The sequence below is a fragment of the Chelmon rostratus genome, chromosome 15 (assembly GCF_017976325.1).
Source record: "Chelmon rostratus isolate fCheRos1 chromosome 15, fCheRos1.pri, whole genome shotgun sequence".
Taxonomy (NCBI): Eukaryota; Metazoa; Chordata; class Actinopteri; order Chaetodontiformes; family Chaetodontidae; genus Chelmon; species Chelmon rostratus.
The window spans coordinates 10,326,679-10,345,242 of record NC_055672.1 but is presented as its reverse complement, the minus strand read 5'-3'; the positions used below and the strand labels follow the sequence as shown (position 1 = coordinate 10,345,242).

At 46.9% G+C, this 18,564-nt stretch overlaps 1 protein-coding gene across 5 annotated transcripts in view; it reads left to right on the top strand.

Annotated features, from left to right (window-relative positions):
- The window catches only part of meis2a (Meis homeobox 2a), a 79,969-nt gene that overhangs the window by 9,030 nt on the left and 52,375 nt on the right, over nucleotides 1-18,564 (top strand). For all 5 annotated transcript variants that reach the window (XM_041953466.1, XM_041953467.1, XM_041953464.1 and 2 more), the window contains exon 7: nucleotides 4,099-4,213. In XM_041953466.1, coding sequence (XP_041809400.1) covers nucleotides 4,099-4,213 — 115 coding nt within the window. The remainder of the gene's footprint in view (nucleotides 1-4,098; nucleotides 4,214-18,564) is intronic.

Below are 18,564 nucleotides of genomic sequence, written 5' to 3'. Positions count from 1 at the left end.
TTTCGAAGCATAAATACAATCAGTCAATCCCTTGTGTCTGTGAAAACACGCTCTCGTGAATTATTAGCTGCTAAATTAAGGACTCTTTATATTCTGGATAATTGAGGGTGTTGTAAATACTCAGTTGTTCGACAGAGGTGCACCTACACTTTGCTAAAGTGGCTGTGTATAATTACGTGCTCAGCCCAACAAAAATGTGCGAGGAGTTTTTCTCTGTTTATACCGTGTGGCAAGATGTGTCTTGAAGTGTCAGCTCGCTTTATGATTTACGGTCCTGTATGTTTCTGGTGTGTCAGCGATTCTGTACATGTTCAGCTCAGGATCCCTGAAGCTGCTCCTCGCAGTGGCTGTGCAACACGCACACACACACACACAGGACTAGTTGTTCTCAGCCTACTTTACACTGCTACTACACCAACAGATTTCTTCCCTTTCCTCCTGGTTCCAGGGGAATTTGAGGGAAATTCAATGATGCCGCTAAATCAATTTTATTTGAAATTCCTAGGGATGTAGGCAGAGTGCGGGGAGGGAAGTGAGATTGTGCCAGGCAGGTGTTTGTAAATGAGAAACAGGGGACAGGAGCAGAGGAGACGGCAGCATTCTCCTGCTCTCCCGTGGCCTGGCTCCACTGCAAGCCTTCCTCCCCATATTGTCTCCTGCTTTTATATTAATTACAACTTGTATTATCAGCTGCCAGTTGCTAACCCCAGCAAATAGAAAAGGCTGCCCCCAGAGACCACGCTCCTTTTGTATCTTTTTCTCAATCTAGTCCTATTGTGTTTGTGTGTGAGTGCATTCCCGCCTGCACATGTATGTGTGTTTGCTTGCTGGCGCTCTCCTCCTCCTCCTCCTCCTCCTCCTGGTAACACTGCTCTTTAACACAATTAGTGAAGAGCATGGAGTGAACCATGTTTGACTCCTAATTATGCCCAGCTTTAGGGAATAGTCACATGGGCTAGAGGGCTTTTTTTTCCCTCTTTTGCTTCTTCCTCTATTTCTTGTGTAGGTTGAAGAAGACTGTTTGGGTGACATGATTTTTTTTTTTCAACTTGTTTGAACTTTATCAGACCCACGAGGATTGTGACAAAATGGTTGTGTGTGTTTGTGTTGTGCGGTGCGGTGTCTGTTGATGCGCCCTCCGTAGCTCACAGAGGCGCACTAAATTATTCATGGGGAGGAAAGGCTGTTGCTTTTGTCGCCTTGTTGAGCTTGGAAAGTTAACGCTTTTGTTGTGGTATTTGTTGTCTTGTTTTTCAGACAGTGTTATGAATGAGAGGTGACTTACAGGTATTAAGAGAGGGCACTGTGCCTCATCAAAGGTATCTGCTGCATTTTCACAGGGCCCTGTATCCACTGTGTTATTATTATTATTATTATTAGGTCATCTAAAGTGCTGCAGTCTGCTTTTTTGCCTTATGAGAAACAAACTAACGAAGCTTTATCTATATCCCTGCATACAGGCCCATTAAACCCACAGGGTAGCAAATCACAGCAAAATATCATTCCCTTTAACACCATTAGCTGAGGTGTCTTTGAATTTAATTTAGTGCCAGCCCCATTAAAAATGACACATTACTCTGCAATGATAGCTAAATTAAGTCCTATCGATTCAGCTGTTGCATTAAAACCATGCTGTGGCCATAGCTGGCAAGTGTTAGAGAGAGAGAGAGAGGGAACAAGAGAGCGAGACTGTGTGAGAGCAGCGAGCATAGTTTTTCAGGTCTGTCTTGCATCTTGCCGGCAGTGGGTGTCTCATTGTGAGGAAGTAGAACCCAGTCATTTTCTTCTCTGGGAACAACAACAGCCCGTTCGGAGCGCACCGAGCCCAGCTCTGCCTAAATGCATTATGCACTCTGGGAGTCTGGAATTTTTACCTCTCTTTCTTCCTTCCCTCCCTGTGCCATGTGACACAGACAGAATTAGACTGTTTTCAGAGAGCTGATTGCCACATTAGCGATTTTACTCGGCGCACGCCGTGTTGAGAATAACAGAAAATTGCTCTAAATACAGACCTTGTTCCCATGAAGCATACCATGTGTTGATCAGTGGCCCAGAGGGTGAACACATCACAATCATCCATCCCTCTCAGAGCAGGGACACTTTTCCCTCCGCTCACTGTGGAGGGCTACAACCCACGCACGGGCTATTGTTCACCCTGTCTTCTTACCCCTCTTCTGGGTAATTCTCCGAGCTCTTTATCTGATTGCCATCCGGTGAACAGCTGACGCTGAGAGGGCCTCGAGTGGAGCGGAGGGTCTGAAGGGCCTTGTGTGTTTCTGTCTGCTGTTTTCAGCTCCGAGCTGTTTGAGAAAACAGCCCTCCTTCCCCAAAAAACTTAGCAGATAAAAGGGCCTCGCTCACAGGCATAGCAGCAGCCCTTGCCTCAGCAGCCGAACAAGCAGCAGCACATCAGGACTGCGCACCCAGGGGAGCTCGGCAGCCGCTTGTCTTATAGCCTCTGTTCCCCTGCAAACCTCCACTAGTCTCCAGGCTCTATCCTGTCTGTCCTCCGCCAGTACAGCTCACTCTGACTGGGGCACCAGAGCAGGCAGGCAGGCTCCTCTCTGCCAGGAGCTGAGGGAAAAGAAGTTCATCAGGAACTCTGCTGAAATTAGACAAAATGGTAAAAACGGTCTCTTTCTTGGAATATTCTGCAGCGTGTACATTTTCCTTCTGCTTTCGTATGTATATGTATATGTGTTTATGTATGTCTGAGGGAGAAAAAAAACCCATAGCGGGAACTGAGAAGTGGGTTGAGGTTTGTGGGAAGCCTTGGTGCAGGCCTGTGTTTGTTTGGCTTGGGCTCTGCTCAAGGGGCTGCTTCTCTCGGGGGCCCCAGACAACGCCGGGCTTGACGTTTGCCAGCATTTTGTCACCGCGCTCAGGTGACAGGTTAAACCGGGAAAGACTTGCAAGGGTTGTGTGAGCTACGAGGCCGTATCAACTCTGTGTGGGGCGATGTTTGGAGTGTGCATTTGATGAAGGCTGTGCGCGTTGCAGGCGCGAGTGTAGTAAATGACGTGATTGGTCTGTCCCTCTATTGCCTGAATGGCAGAGGAAATTCCACCTCTAGCCTGCCTTCATGTGGCACTGATAAAGCCTTTCCTGTACAGTAGAAAATCCTGTTTCCCTGTGTGCAGCGACAGGGCAGGGAATGACCAGGAAGGAGAGGAGTAAAGGAGAGAAAATGAGCTGTGGGGAGGGAGGGAAGGAAAAAAGAAAGACGTCTTAAAAGCTATGAATTTGTTTATGGACATTTCTTTGAAGTTAGCCAGCAGAGATTTAACACTTTTTTTTCAGCATGTGTTTGTATATATAAAAGTGAGTGTGTGTGCATGTGTGTTTATACTTCTTGCTCTATTATGTCATTAGCATGTGTGCGTAAGTGTATTTCTGCAAGCCTCTGTGGGTGTGTGTGTATGTCAGAGTGGGCGTGTACACATTTTTGGCAGATTAGCAGGAGAATCACTGTCATATCTTATTTTCATTTCTGACAGTGGTAATGATTAATGGCGGCTGTGGTGTGTTTGGACTTTTTACCTCTATATTTCTCACTTGACACGGAAGTCTCAATTGGTTATGGTATAAACGAACTCCGCTGGGCTCTGCCATATGTGTTTAGACAATTACTCACAAGTGCTCCACTCGCAACGTTCAAAATCAAACGCCACATTAACAGTGCTGCGTTTTGCTCTCATGCATTAATGAAGCGCTTTGATTACGGTGTTTTGACTTATTGCCAGCTGCTTTAGTGCATTAGTTTCTTTCTTTTCATCTGTGATTTTAGTGGCGTGGTTGATTGTCTGCTAGCTGGGAAATAGTCACTGGGGCTCTTCGCCTTGCCAGGAGAATGTAAGCAGGCCAAGGACCCTCACAGTGCCTGTAGACTCTTACAGATGTCACTCTCACTTTTCCAGCATACTCATGTGGTCTCTCTTTTTCTGTATCCCCCCCCCCCCCCGTCTACCTCCTTCTCCTCCCCTTCTCCCCCCTCCCGCTCTCTCTGCTCCTGGTTTGCGGTTTGGACGGGGGAATGTGGATGGATGCACGGATGGATGGATGGATCCCACGCTCGCTTTCTCTCTTTTCAAACCTCAGAACCCAGCTTCCTGGAGAGACCATGATGACGCCACCTCCACACATTCAGCCGGCACACCGGGGCCCTCCAGCGGGGGACACGCTTCGCAGAGCGGTGACAACAGCAGTGAACAAGGTGAGCCAGCACAGAAATGGGCATGCACATGCATATGCACGTACACACACACACACACACACACACACACACACACACATGCATGCATGCACTTGTGCACTCAAGCAGTAACACATAAACATACATAGATACAGGCACAGATCCATGCGGGACATATTAATCATCATGCATGGGTAGAGTTGCCAACACTTCACTTTAACCCTGTCTAATGTGAGATCTACAGTGAATAGATGGCACATCTCCTTATACACATACATCTCTGTCCTTCCTCTTGCACATTGGATTATCCCGCTTTTTGACTGGCATCCATGTAAACACATAGTCACACCTAAAAATGAACACGCTTATCCACTGTTACAAGCAAATACAAGCAACAGCCACTGTAATACACCAACCAAAGGGCTTTCCAAAATGTTGCTATTTAGAGAGCTGAACAAAAGCTGGTGATTAATAGTATATTTCTGCCAGTTCTTGTTTGCATTTAAACCATATTAACTTTGCTCGCACAACAGCCCCTAATTACGTCTCAGTGAGCCTTGTGTTATCTGGTACGTGACCTGCCAAACAGTAATAATGCATTTCAAAACAAATGTATTTGAATTTATTACAGACAGCGTGGGCAAATCACAGCTATCTGCCTTGTGTTTTTGTCACGGTCCGCATCAAATTTGACGTGTAAATTATCAGAAGCATATGCTGTTAGTTGAATTTAGAGGTGAGGCAAAGCATCAACACATTGTGAGGTTAAAATTGTTTATTAAATGCAACTGTTGCCGGTGCTAAGAGAACAGATGATGAGCTCTTGGCCTTTCCTTTCTTGTCTTCCCCCTCATTTTGAATGTACCAAGATCTCCTTTCACTCGCAGCAGAGAGTGTGTATATGTGTGTGTGTGTGGGGGGGGGGTGTCTGTATCTGTGTGTGCCCTCTGGCAATGTCCATGGTTTTGCATGAAATTTCATCACACCGTCTACACACACAAACCCTCAGATATGCACTTTGCTGCAGCTCGCTCGCAGAGTGAAGCCGCTTGTTGTGTCCGTCCGAGGCTATCGTTTTGCCGATAAGCGATCAAACGTATCGATGGGATGCGTGTCTGTGGTGGGGCTGTTTAAATCATCTTTCCCTCTTCAGACAGTAGCTGCAGCAGTTGCAGCCTCTGAGCCATTACTGACCACAGGCCGAGGGCCGCAGCAGACCTCTGTGGTTGGCCGTGTCAGGACGAGTTGGATCACAGGCTGTTGTCAGGCTAGTTGATGATAGCTAGGCCTTGGCTAAGCAACAGGATATGTCTGTTTGACATTATGAACATAATGAAGGAATGGGGTACAATAATATGACACTTAAGTGAACCTGATAGGGATAATTCCCCTTCTGCTTGCCCCCCCATGGTGAGCACAGCAAAGGAACAGTTATAGAACAGTCTCTTGCTCAAGGACACTCCAGCAGGGCAAATTCTCACTGACTCTGGGCTTACTCTCATATAATACAGGACATTCTCATTACAGGATGGGCTTTTACAGTGAACACTCATTTTTTATCAAAAATAAGAGAGAGAGAAATTGCAGTAAATTAGGTGGCAGATTTTCTGGTGTAGAAATTAATAATATTCCTTAAAAACACTGTATGATTGCAGGTCAGAGGACAAGGCATAGAGTTTTTACACTCGTCTTTGCAATGCAAGTGGGAGATGGAGACTGTAGGAACCGCAGAGAGAGGAGGGGGGATGAGGGAAAGAAATGCACTGCCTATTGATTATCTTACACACATAAGTACAAGTGACCTGTAATCCACAGAGCACTTATCGACTCCTCTCCCCACCGTATCCAGTAACAGCGGATCAATACAGGCCAAAGACAGTTACGGTACAGCACCGTGCGCTGGGCCAAGACGGACCTGGACTAGACCGGGGCCAGAGCCCGGCCTGCGCTGAGGAGTGCCAAATGCTAGGTCCACCAGCTCAAAGCCTTTCAGGGCAGCAAACAGCACAGAATGGAGGCGGAGATTTAAAAGGAGGTGAAGGAAGGGCCAGTGAAGCACAGAGGTGAAAGAGTAGAGAGGGTGAAAAAGTAGGCAGAGTGAGGAAAAAAAAAAGAGAGAAAGAGGGCAGCTGATTTAATGGTCTAATGAGGCCGTCCTCCAGCCAGTTGTTTTGTGTGAGGCATGCTCTGACCTTTCGCTCCGCTCGGGAGCCCCGCCGCCTCATTTTTCACATTCTTGCAATTACGTTAACGCTTGAAGCGCTCGCTGACTCCCGACTCTGGCCCTTCCATTCTGACAGAGCCTTCCCTCCCCAACCTCTCCACCTTTCCCTCCTCTCCGCCACTCCACTCCACTCCACGCATGAGCTCGCCTCCTATCTCAATACATTTCCACATAAAATTTGTAGTCCACACTTTCAAGTCCACAGAGAAAATGTGAAATGTGTGCTTCACTTCAGTAATGGGGTCTTTAACAGCTTGGCCCCTGTTAAAAGGGGTGACGATGTGGATCAGTTGAGGAAGACAGAATAGATGGGAGAGAGTGAGGGAGAGGAGTGAGACCCGCAGTGCTTTTTGGTTTCAGCAGCCAAGAAAAACACCAACTTTCTTCCGCCGCCGTCCATCTTGAAAGGTGTGTTGTGTGTGTCCCTGTGGCTCGAAAAACATTTACCTCCAATCCGGCAGCATCCCTGTGTTGAATACGTGACTCTGCTCCATTTCTCCCAAAAATGGGGAAGCAGTTCTGACAGTGACCATCTGTTTTGAAGGCTAAAAAGTTTTTCCCCCTTGGCTGATGTTAGTGGATGCGCAGTGGAATCACTCACATATCTTATTTTCAAAAAGCAGTGTTTGTACAGTGCATACAGGACTCAAGACGGTCGCTGTGAGCAAAAATTCACTTCCTCAATCTCCGGGTTGTATCTCAGCATTGAGCATTGCTCTGAACCTGTGCCAAAAAACAATTTAACAAGTGCGCAAATATGTATTGCCCCTCTTGTGGAATAATTTATTGTCAAGCAGTAAACCAAGGTGAAGCATGCTCATAGCTGTCAGTGAAGATTGCCAGTTAAGGTTCCGACACATATGAAAGAGGTTTCAGCACAACGCTCAGATCTGCGTCCTCTCCCCTCCCCCTCTTCCTAACAGACATTTTTTTCTTTCATTTTCTCATAATTTCCCCCCAGAAAAAGAAAATATGAATTATCACTCGCAGGGCAAATTCTGCACTCTCACTTACTGGCTCTTAGAGAGTGACTCCCCATGTTCTGGCTAGATAAATAAATAGCAGTTAGCAGAGAAGGTTCAGAAGGTAACACACAATAACTCCAGTGGCTCTGCTCGCACATCATTTTGATTAACAGTCCTCTGGAAGTCCTCCAAGCTTATCTAGAAACATCAGAGACATCAGTTGCAGGGAGTTAAACTTGATGAATGTGCGTGCCTTAAGATAGCACTCGTTTCCAAGCTGCTGTCTATATAATACGTTAAACACCCAAGGTGTGATGGAGCAGCGTGATGAAATACTCTGCACATTTGCCCACACCAAACACAGAGTCAAATGCACTCAGTCATGAACTGTAAATCCCCAACACTGATTCAGCACGGTAGGTACAGTTTTTCCCCCTCTTGCTGTATATGTGTGTGTCTGACTGAGTGTGTGTGCATGCCTAAGCTCCAGTCCACACTTGTAATTATTAGCTATGCATGAAGCCCAAATCCACGTTGACATCTTGAGTGGTGAGCAAAGGGGCTTTCTGTACAATTCCCCGATTCTACGGTAGATGGAAAAGGCTCAACAGAAGAGAGGAGAAAGCATTTTGTACATTTTCTCAGCAATTGAACAATCCCCACGCTCTGCGGATAGACAGACTCCCCAGAGAGCCCGAGAGAGGCAGAGATGGAGAGAAAGGGAGGAAGAGAGGGAGAGCTTGAGTGTTCGGCTCCAAGGGAGCATGCTGCGCTTGATGGTATTGTGGTACATTTGTGTGTGTGTGTGTGTGTGTGTGGAGAGTGTGGCCAGCTCCCTTGGCCCTGGCCAGGGGCCCCACTCAGCAAGGTCTTTGTGGTTGAGCTCACTAGAGGGGGGTCATTCCTGGTGGGGACACGACTGCCTGTGTCCGCCCAGACAGTCCCAGCATGAACAAGGCCTGTTGAATCTGGCATTTTCTGGACCTTTGGCTTTGCTTTTTAAAATTTTTTTTATTTACAGCTACACTTAGTGTTTGAGAAGACCCAAGAACGAGGCAGGAGAAAGACCGAAAATGTAACCACAACAGGGAGAAAAGCAGAGTCGGTGCTAAACGCAAGATGGAAGCCTTGTTGCGTTTTAGTAGCCAATACTCCAGCTCTGGAGTGATCAGCGAGGTGTATCTGTGTATATAAAATATACAGTGTGTGTGTGTGTGCGTGTTCGGGGGGGCATGCATGTGCGTGTGTTAGCTGGTTCCCTCTAAGTGCCTGTTAGAGTTTAATTTAGTGTAGTAATTAAAGCTGAACACTGGCCCATAAACAACAGATAAACAATAAAGCAGGCCCAAGCCCTGCTGTTTCATGGCTCTCACTCCCAGCTGTTGGAGCACTGATAATTTCCACACAGTCCCCCCCACCTCACCACAACACAATGCTGAAGCAACAAGGGTGTGTATGTGTTGCAAATGCATGCTCGAGTGTACTTTAGTGTGCGATGGCAGAGGCCGAACACACACACACACAAAAAAGGCCAAAGAAACATAAATACACAGGATATGTCCACTTCCCCTTCTCGAAAGAAAACATGGAGAGCTGCAGTGAAGCAATCAGAAAGCGTAAGAGGAGCCTCGTCGGCCGCTCACTTACAAAACCAGCTCAACGGCGATCACATAAACATTAAACAAAGTGCCGCCACAGTGAGCCGTGCATCAGCCTATAACTCGCAGTATCACGCCATCAGCAAGCGGACTGTGTTCACGCAGCATGCCGAAGATGCTCAATGAGGACGACAGCGCTACGGCGTTTCTCAATGAGCTTCTGTGTGCAACTCTAGCCTTGTCACTACATGTCAGCCCCACGTTAGTCAGGTGTCTGTTGTGAAAACAGCGCAGTGTGTCTGTCTGATGGTTTGTTGGGAAGGGGCAGGGCCATTGTTGAAAGCCGAGAGGAGTTGCTGTGGAGGGGGAGAAAACACGGTACGGAGGGGATACTTTCATGATCCCATTAGCATAAGAGAGGCTAAATTATTCATGCCGAGTGCTTAATCTATGGGGAAAAGTATAGTTAATGCACATAGTTTTAAAATGGATCTCTCCCTGCCTCTGCCTCTAACACCAGATTCTTGCTGGATTCAGCATTCGCGGGCATTTACGGGAACGGCTGTCACTCTCCCTCGCACACACACACACACACACACACACACACACACACACACACACACACACACACACACACACACACACACACACACACACATATACACGCAGACATAGCATGTGTGGGCATATGTGCACTCTTGCTTAAGCGCCGCTGCACTTCAAGCTGTTTCAAGGGGCTCTGCTCTCAAGCTCATCCCTGCTCTCCCCCTCTCCGTAAGTCCCTTTCTCATCCTCACTCTCTCTCTCCCCCTCTCTTTCCATTTCTTCCTCCACCTCTCTCTACCTCTACCCCCCCCTCCCTCTTTTACTGTCTCCCTCACACTCCTCTCTTCCTCTCTGCACTCACCCCTCTCTGTCTCGCTCTCAGTACCGCAGACTACCTGGCCCTCATCCAAAATGTGATTAAAGAGAATGATCAGCTCCCTCAGCTCCCTCCTTCCTTCCTCCCTTCCGCTCTCTCTCTCTCTCTCTCTTCCTTTTTTATGTCTCTCTGCCTTTCTTCTGACCCTGTGTTGGGTTCTTGGAGTCTATAGATCACGAGAGAAAAAAAAAACAAAACAAAACACGAAAACGGCGAAAGCAAAGGAACTGCACAAAGGATGGGGACTGCCAGTAGAGTCAGCTCCACTTCCAGTAACCTACTCCTCTACCCACAACATCACCACCACTGTCTGTCCTCCCATCCACACTGCAGTTCTCCGCTTTCCCGCTCTTCCTCTTATCACCTCCTCCTCTCGTTCCTCCTCTCCCCTCTGCCTCAGCTCTGGCTGGGGCCTGGTCCCTCTGGTCCATAATCATGAACAGGCCCCCGGCGCAACCCGGCCCAGCCCAGCCTGGCCTAGCTTGGCCAGGAACTGGGTCCTACACAGCAGGAAAGGCACATTAACTGGGTCAGCCTAATGTGCAAACTAATGTTTGGAGAACATAGGGAAAAAATTACCCAGATTATTCTGACAGCAGCTGAGGAGAATGTCTGTTTTGCGCCATTAAGGGAAAGCTTGGGGGAGACGTTTTTTTTCTTCTTCTTCCTTTCTTTTCTTCTCTTTCTGTCTTTTTCTGAGAAGTAGATGAAGACCAGCTTATCTGGGAGGGAGCTGAGCATGATTAAGAAGGCGAAAGGAAAAGGTGTTGCAGGGAAGTAATCATGACTAAAGTACAGTAATGGGAGGGGAGTGCCTTTGTCTCTGGTTTACCCGAAGGATTGGGCCAAAAACAAGGGCAGAGTGCGGTGCTGTTGTATCAGTTCATTATACAGTGGGTTTACACACCCATGTTCCATCGCTGATTATGCCAACGCATGTGCGATGATGAGGAGTGCACAGGGGTCTGATGTAATATGGCTAAAAGGGATTTGAGCGCGTGCCCCAAAGGACATCTCCGCGTCCATTAATGCTGCCGCCGCTGTATTTTCACAAGGATGACAGTGCTTCCATTCTTTAAAGGGAGAGTGTTTTCCCAGGAAATTTTCTGTCTTGTTTCAGCAGGCTAGCCTGAAGGGGGTCAGCCAAGAAGTCACCCTTAAGAGGTGATAATCCAATTGCTCTAGTCCTCACCAGATTTGTTTTCCCCTTGTCTGGCAGTGTGTTTGTGTGTGTGTGTGTGTGTGTGTGTGTGTGTTTACAGAGAGTGCAAGCATGCGTGTGAATGTAATAGACATAGAATGGGAGGCAGAGGCAGCAAGATGCCACCGGTTTCTTCTGTGTCCAACCCCGGGCCCCATTCTAGATCAGAGAGAGGTTATGGAGGCCAAGTCTGTCAAAGGCACACCTGCAGGGAAACTCCAAAAAACCCTTACTGCCAGCTCACACAGGCCCGTTTAAGGTGTGCTTATTTGGAGTTTAACCCTGACTTCAAATGTCCTTTCCCTCTCTTCCCCTTTGTGTTTGACCAATGGGCCTTGTGCTCTTTTACTTTCCTTCCTTTCTTCTGCCTCCCCTGGCTCTTTAATCTCTTCCACCACCCCCACCCTCCCAATTCTCCTCCCCCTAATATCCGAACCCCACATCACAGTGAAGGTCCCTCCCAAAAGACAGCGAGCGGTTGAGGGAGAGTGGCTTAGCAAGGCCAGCTATGGCTTGTTCACTTGCTGTGTGGTTTTCTCTTGTGTAAACCGGGGTTTACACACTGAAGCATATGTGGAACTGAGCAGAGCAGCTATACCCTACAGGTAGTGCTTTAACCATGCTGCCACCGTCCAAGAGAGTGGGAGGATGATAAAGGAAGTGTGTTACAATCCGAGTTCTTCCTCTCTGCTGCTGATTTTCACGCGCACATCTTTCACGTTTATGCAAAGCTTTTGAGGGCATTATGCAAGATAAGCTCATTTTCTAGTCTGATTCCCACTCTCGTACATGCTTTAATGACTCTTAAAGCCAGGGGCTGCTTTTTTAGGCATAATAGCAGTCCCGCGGTCTCTCAGTTTCCGTGTAGTCAGAGTGCTTTTTCCACACCTGATCACTTTTGTTCACCCATTTTATGGCTATTGGGGTGCAGGCGGAGGTGAGCGATTTGACAGTGGTTAGTGCCATGAGCCCTAATGTTTATTGGAAGCAAGCGTCTAATAATTTTTGATTACCCCAGAGGAGGTATTAGCCATGTTAGTCAGCAAGGATAATTTCTTATTTACATGCCCCAAGCAGTGAGCACTCTGAAGGAACACTGGGGCTAAATGCGCAACAAAACGAATCAAACATGCCAAACGAGATGCTCCATCCTGGCTGGCTGCAGGGCTGAGGCTGAGAAAACCTTCATTATGCATTTACCATAATTCATTTAGAGGGTTATCAATTTGCAGAATACAGAGGAGATGTTTGGAGGGGGAAGCAAGAGCACCATATCAAACGAAGGAACAGAAAAAGGAACAAGGGAAGGCGAGATGAAAAGGAGTAAGATATTCAAGGATAGCTCAGTGCCTGGATTTTTAAAATGTTGTTCCAATTACACACTTTTCCATGTTCTGAGGCAGAACTTGCATGTTAAATGCTGCAATCTCTTCCCTTTTACCACTGTCACGCTCCGCCCCCTAAAAAAAGCAGAAGCTGATTTCCCTTTAATGAAAGCCATTTGGCCCAGGAATTCTCTTCTACACAATTTTTGTTGAGATTGAGGCTACGCAGAGATGTTCTAGTTCAAATATTGTCTTTCTGTTCATTTAGGGTCGCTCTTTGTTTGGCTGCTGCCCTGCTTACTCAAGGGTTTCTTGTATCTGTCTCTCAGTGTGGATTTCAGGACAGTTACTACATGTTTTCATTTTTCTCTCCTGGCAACACATGCTGAGAGAAGAAAAAGACCTTTTAAAGCATCTTTCCCTCTGCCACCAGGCAAGGATGACTAAGGCCCCATTAGAACAATTGGAGGAAACTTAGGGAGACGGGGAGTGTTTAAAAGAATGAAAGCAGCCAGAAAACACCACTATCTTGTGATAACCAGTGCTTTCTTTCATTATCTAAACACAAAAACCTCCACCTTGGAAAAATTGTACTCACTCTATAGCTTCATTCAAAAATAAAACAATGAAAACGGAGAAGTAGAAAAAAGGGCGAGACACAAAAAGAAAAAACATTTAACATTTTCCAAAGTGAGGGGGGGGGGGGGGGGGGGGGGGGGGGGGGGGCTGCATTGTTTAGTACGAATGCTTACTCCCAGGGATGCAGTCCTTAGACAACTGAGTGTCTGCAGGAGACATCTGTGAAGCCTGACCTTGTGACCCCGGAAAGAATGCTCTTAAGGTGGGGGGAAAACTGCCTTTACCACTGCATCATGGCCTACAGGATAGCCCAGCAGCCGCACAACAAACACAGACACTACAGAAAATAACAACGCAACGGACCAACAGCGGGTGGAAAAAAACAACCAAAAAAAAGAGAATGAGGTGAAAAAAATGAGGAAAAGTGTGGAGAAAAAGCAATAGAGGTAGAGAGAGAGAGGCAGATAACATGTACAGAAAACACAGACGGACTTGATGTGAACTGTGCCTCACAGACCTGGCTGTCTCTTACTCCTCTGCCCCCCGCCTCCTCCCCCATGAGATCATTTTCATCCTTTATGAGTCAAAAGGAAGCCTGCTTGAAAATGAAAGGTTACACAAGCCAGGGCCCGAGCCCTCGGAGTGAGAGAGGAGAAGATCCCTGCTGCAAGGGCCCTGCTGCTATTCAAAGCACCTGCCATTGTGTGGGCGCCCATCCAGGCCTATTGTTGTGCAGAAATTAGTCGTGCTCCCTTTGGCTCCCTTCGGCTCCAGAGGCATGCGGCAGACCCCCTTGTTGTTTTGGGTTCAGATACGTGGCTGGATAGATGCGTGGCCCCGGCTACCATCACCACTGGCTGTGGCCCTTTGCCCTCTCTCCCAAAGCACAGTATCGTTCTGTTCTTTTCCCATCCACTGTCTGCTGTTCACGTCTCAAGAACACTTTCAGGCCAACATTCCTATAGTTTTCTCTCTCTTTCTTTTGTACTCCTACTCTCCTTTCTCCTTTGGTGTATATGCTTATTGTTCTTTGGAGCACCCTCATTATACCCATGGTTATATTTTAAGGGCCTCTCTCTTTGATTTTGGTCTCGTGGGGAGCGAGTGGTGGGCTGGTGGGAGCTGTAGGGCTGGCCCAGCTCTCCGGGCTCCCCAGCCAGCGTCTCGGAGAGTGGGCTTGGGGGTATTGTTGGGCTGGGCACCGCCGCAGAAGCGCTGGTGCTACTGTTAGTGCAGGGGGTGGATGTGAGGGGAAAATTGAAAAGTCAATAACGAAGGCCGCACAAAAAAAAAAAAGAAACGCGAGGGTGAAACAAAAGGAGATGGAGAGCTTCAAAAAGCTGAGAGCTATAGAGCACTGCTAATTAATAGCATCAGAGGAAGACCTTTTTTCTTCCTTCTCGAACTTTAATGCTGCATATTAACTTGCAAGGCAAGGCGATTAAGAGCTCACATTGTGAGTCAGGTCCATCTCGCTGCCAGACCAACCCACAGTAGCCATGTTATATGAGGGAGGACTGGTAATGTCTCATTCAGAAAATACCAACAAACAAAAAAACTGCAATGAGTGGCCAGGAAAATAGAAAGCACTGTATGTTGTAATGCAACTAATATATTTGCTCTTCCATAAGTAAACAACATGTGTAAAATAATACAAGATTAGCACAAAGTACAGCTTTAGTGCACCATAGAACTGAATACAACCACAAGTAAGTAAACTTATATTAAAAGAAAGGATATATTCATTGGAAGGCCATTGCATTGCATTTCATGACATTGTAGAGTTGTTCTTATTTTTTTGGTCATTCAGTGTAGAACTACTGTACATGTGGGCATGTGTATATCCACATGCATTAGTTTCTCTGTATTTGTCGGACTGTACCATCCTTTTAAAATAGACTGCCGTGTGTTCTTCCTCTCCCTTCTCCTGCAGTTAATCAAAAAGTATGGTCCGGGAACGTGACGGTGGCGCAGAGTGGCAGTACTTTGAACCAAGGCATTGCACTTTGTATTTTTCTCAGCAGTAATAGGCGTCTCCCTCACTGTTCCTACAGCAATTTCCACCAGCCAACAGCTGTCAAGCCCCTAAAATCAAAATTAGTGCCATGGAATTGGGCCTTAATGAAATGACCTGCTGGATGTACCTTAAGGAGCAGGGCGGACAGTCAATACTAGCCACGTCAAAACCCTCTCCCCGCATGCCGCAGTCCCATTAACGAAAGGAAATAGTCTCAAGTAAATGTATTAAGCACTACTTCCACCTTCTAATTATATTTTTCCCTTCTCCCTTCATAATTCATTCACTCTTTCATTAGTTCTTAATATTGAAAAAGGCTTTTAACTGGTTCTTATGGCCTCATGGGGTCACCAGTTATTTGTCACTATGAATTACAGGAATGTCAGAGGAGTCCATGTTGTATATTGTGGATAAATGTAGCATCCGGTAGAAATATCCTGCCCTATCTGTTGGGAACATAGCAGAAATACAACATTATTTCTATAATATCATATAGAATAATGTAGCATTAAGAGTTGCTCCATGGAATCCATAACTGTGGGCTCCCCCCCACCTGTGCTTCCTATAGAGAGAGGTGAATGTGTGCCAAGGCCCAGCGGAGGACACTGGGCCCTGGTTATTGACTTGTAAAGGAGCCGGTAGGTGAGGGGTCTTGACAAGACATGAGCGGCTGACTCTCTTGTAAAGCTGTATCTGATTTCTCTGCTAGTTGGCTCCCCGGAGAGAGCCGCTCTACCCTGTGTTGATCAGTCTCTCACTCGCAGCTGTATAGAAAAACGCAGCGATGAAAGGAATGAAAGAATAGTTTTGTGAAAGAAGACGCTCTCGTTGTGAACGCCACGATTCCCTCTCAAGGTGAGGACCAGGGAGAAGGATTCAGCTGTAGTATCTCAGTATGCCAGGAAAAAAAGCTCTTCACGTTAATGTTCTGGTGAGTTGTGTAACATGGACTCCTCGGTAAGGGCATCTGCGATTGTGTAGGTGTGCTAATATAAAAATAACAGAGAATTGCTTCAGCGAGAGGGCAGACAAAGCAAGTATCAACTAAGCAAGAGCCTCACTCCTCACTGATCTGACTAATTTATGAGGGTAAACTGCGCTGACAGAGAGAGAGAGATGCAGGTGGAGGGAGGAAGTTTTCATTGACTCTCCAGAGCAGGCCAAGCCAAAGCCCTGGAGGCATCTCTCTCAGTTTGAACTTTATCAGGGGCTACGCTTAATCAATACACTATCGGAAAAAGAATTAATTACTAAAGCAGAATAAAACAGCTGCATTTTAAACCAAGGATTCATCAATTCTGTAATCTCTTGGTTACAGCTCAGGTGTCAGGAGGATCATTTCAGCTCCATGTAATGAGGAACTGTGGGAGTTTACCCCAACCCTCCGCCGTCCTCCTCCTCCACCTCTCTGTTTCTGACCCCCCCGCCCCTTCCAACCAACACCCAGTTCCTTTCCTACACCACCTCATCAAGACATTTTCTCCCCTTCACTTTCTTTTTCATCCCCTACCTTCTCAGCTGTTTGTCATCTACTTACAATATTCTCTCTCTTTTTTTTTTCTTTTTTTTTTACACTCTCCCTCTTCCCTTGCCCCATCCTTAGTAGACCAACTGTATTCCGCTCTCTCGGCCCCCCATCCCGCTACATTCCCTTCCCACCAAATTCCTGTCTTTGCGGGGATGGGACGAAGGGGTATTAAACTTGAAATCTCTGGTGCGAATGCTGACTGGAACGGGACATTCCCGCTGCTGCAGCCATCAAGCCGGACATTCCTCCGCTCAGGCTGGGACACCGCTGGTGTTGCGAAAGGGGAGGGGGGGGGCATTGGGGGAGGTTGGTGTAGGGCGTTAAAAACAACCCACCACGCTCAAATAGTACAAATAAATCTATTTCTTTTCTGTAAAATCAATGGAGTGTGACAATCAAAGGAGAGGATTGGTTGGAGTTAAGTGCATGCCGTATGGTGAACGCATTTAGATACAAACCGCAAAGGAAGTACCCCTAGTGTCAAAATAACCTTTGCCGCGCTGTTGCCACGACCGCTGCCATCCAACCCACACAGCCCTTGACCCCCAGCCCAAAGCCTGTAAACGGACTGTCCTTGACTCCCCATAATGGGGGATTTCAAGGCAGGTTGAGAAGGGGTTATGGGTGATGAATTGGGTTTTTAGTGAGCTCATTAGGAAGCCAAACAGAGTTTAGACTGGCGGAGCGGGGCAGCAGCGCAGTAATCAGTTCTGCTCGCTTTGTTCCCTGCCTCCAGGACATTTGTGTGAAAAAAAAGAGAGAGAGAGAGAGAGAGCGAGGAGAAAAAAAAAAACTTCATGGCATTTGGCTGATGAGAGGGCTGCTGAGCAGAGGCTACAATCTGATGGTTGACTTGTTGATTTATAAACCTTTTAATCCATTTACTCTACAAGCTCTCCCCCTCAGCTCCGCGTAGAAACCCCCATCTCTGTTAAACTTTGCTGCCACTGTCCATCAGGTGTGGCAAAGATGTCTGCAACAAATCCAAGTCGCCCCCCTCTCCCGGCATAAAAACAGTGTTTATTTGTTTGGCTTTAAATTGTAATTGAGGGTAGAGAGGGCGAGTCGCTGCTGATGCTGTTATCATACATCGCCTCAAACAGTGTAAGCTGTTCTGAATCAGGAAACCACACTCTGTTAAAGCTGGCGAACTGCATACAGCTGCTCTTTCTGGTGGTTTAGGTAGAAGACTTTGATATACAATAGTTCCTAGCGGGGATTGTAAAGCCACTTCTCCACTAGCAGATGGATGACGCGTTTGCGTGCTCTCCATCTCTTTGTTTTCGTTTGCTCTGTCTCGTCTCTTTATTCCCCGCTTTCGCTCCTGATCTTTCCAAAGTAGAGCAACTTGTGGAAGCAGCTTGTTTTACTAATGATGGTGCTTGTTTCAATTCAACATAGCCCCACTTGCTTTTGGGAAATACCTATTCTTTAATATTTAATGCAGCATCAAACCTTAGGATTTAGGTATGCTTCTCTGTGTGCACCCAGCCCTGTTTTTCTATTGCAATAACTATGAATTATAGAGGGAGTCGTGTCAATATACGCAATTTTGACTGCTAAGATCAAGAATAGCTCCATTGTACCATATTTGGTAAGGGAATAGAGAAGGACAAAGTGTGTGGGTAGACAGAAGCAAGGTTTGGACAGGTGCATTGGCAGGTTTGTAAATTTGTTTATTAAGAAACAAGGGTTGAACCGAGATTACCTGTGAGACCAATTAGCCCCGTTCGATTTGGAATCTAAGGGAAGACTCCAAGCGGCAGTGTTGGAGTGCAGGAGGAGCAGGGTGGAGTTGTCAGGGAGGCAGAGAGTGTGAAATGTCTGGTGGAGACCCAAAGCCCTTCATTAGCCACTGATCCCTGTCTGCTGAGTGAGGAGCAGTCATGGGCATCACAGCTCCCTTTTAGTTCCCCCAAAAAAGAGCGGGGTGAGGGGGTGGAGGGTAGCTCCCCCATCCCCTGCAATTTAGCCCTTTGCCATTCATGCAAATTGGGTCCTGACATCTGCAAC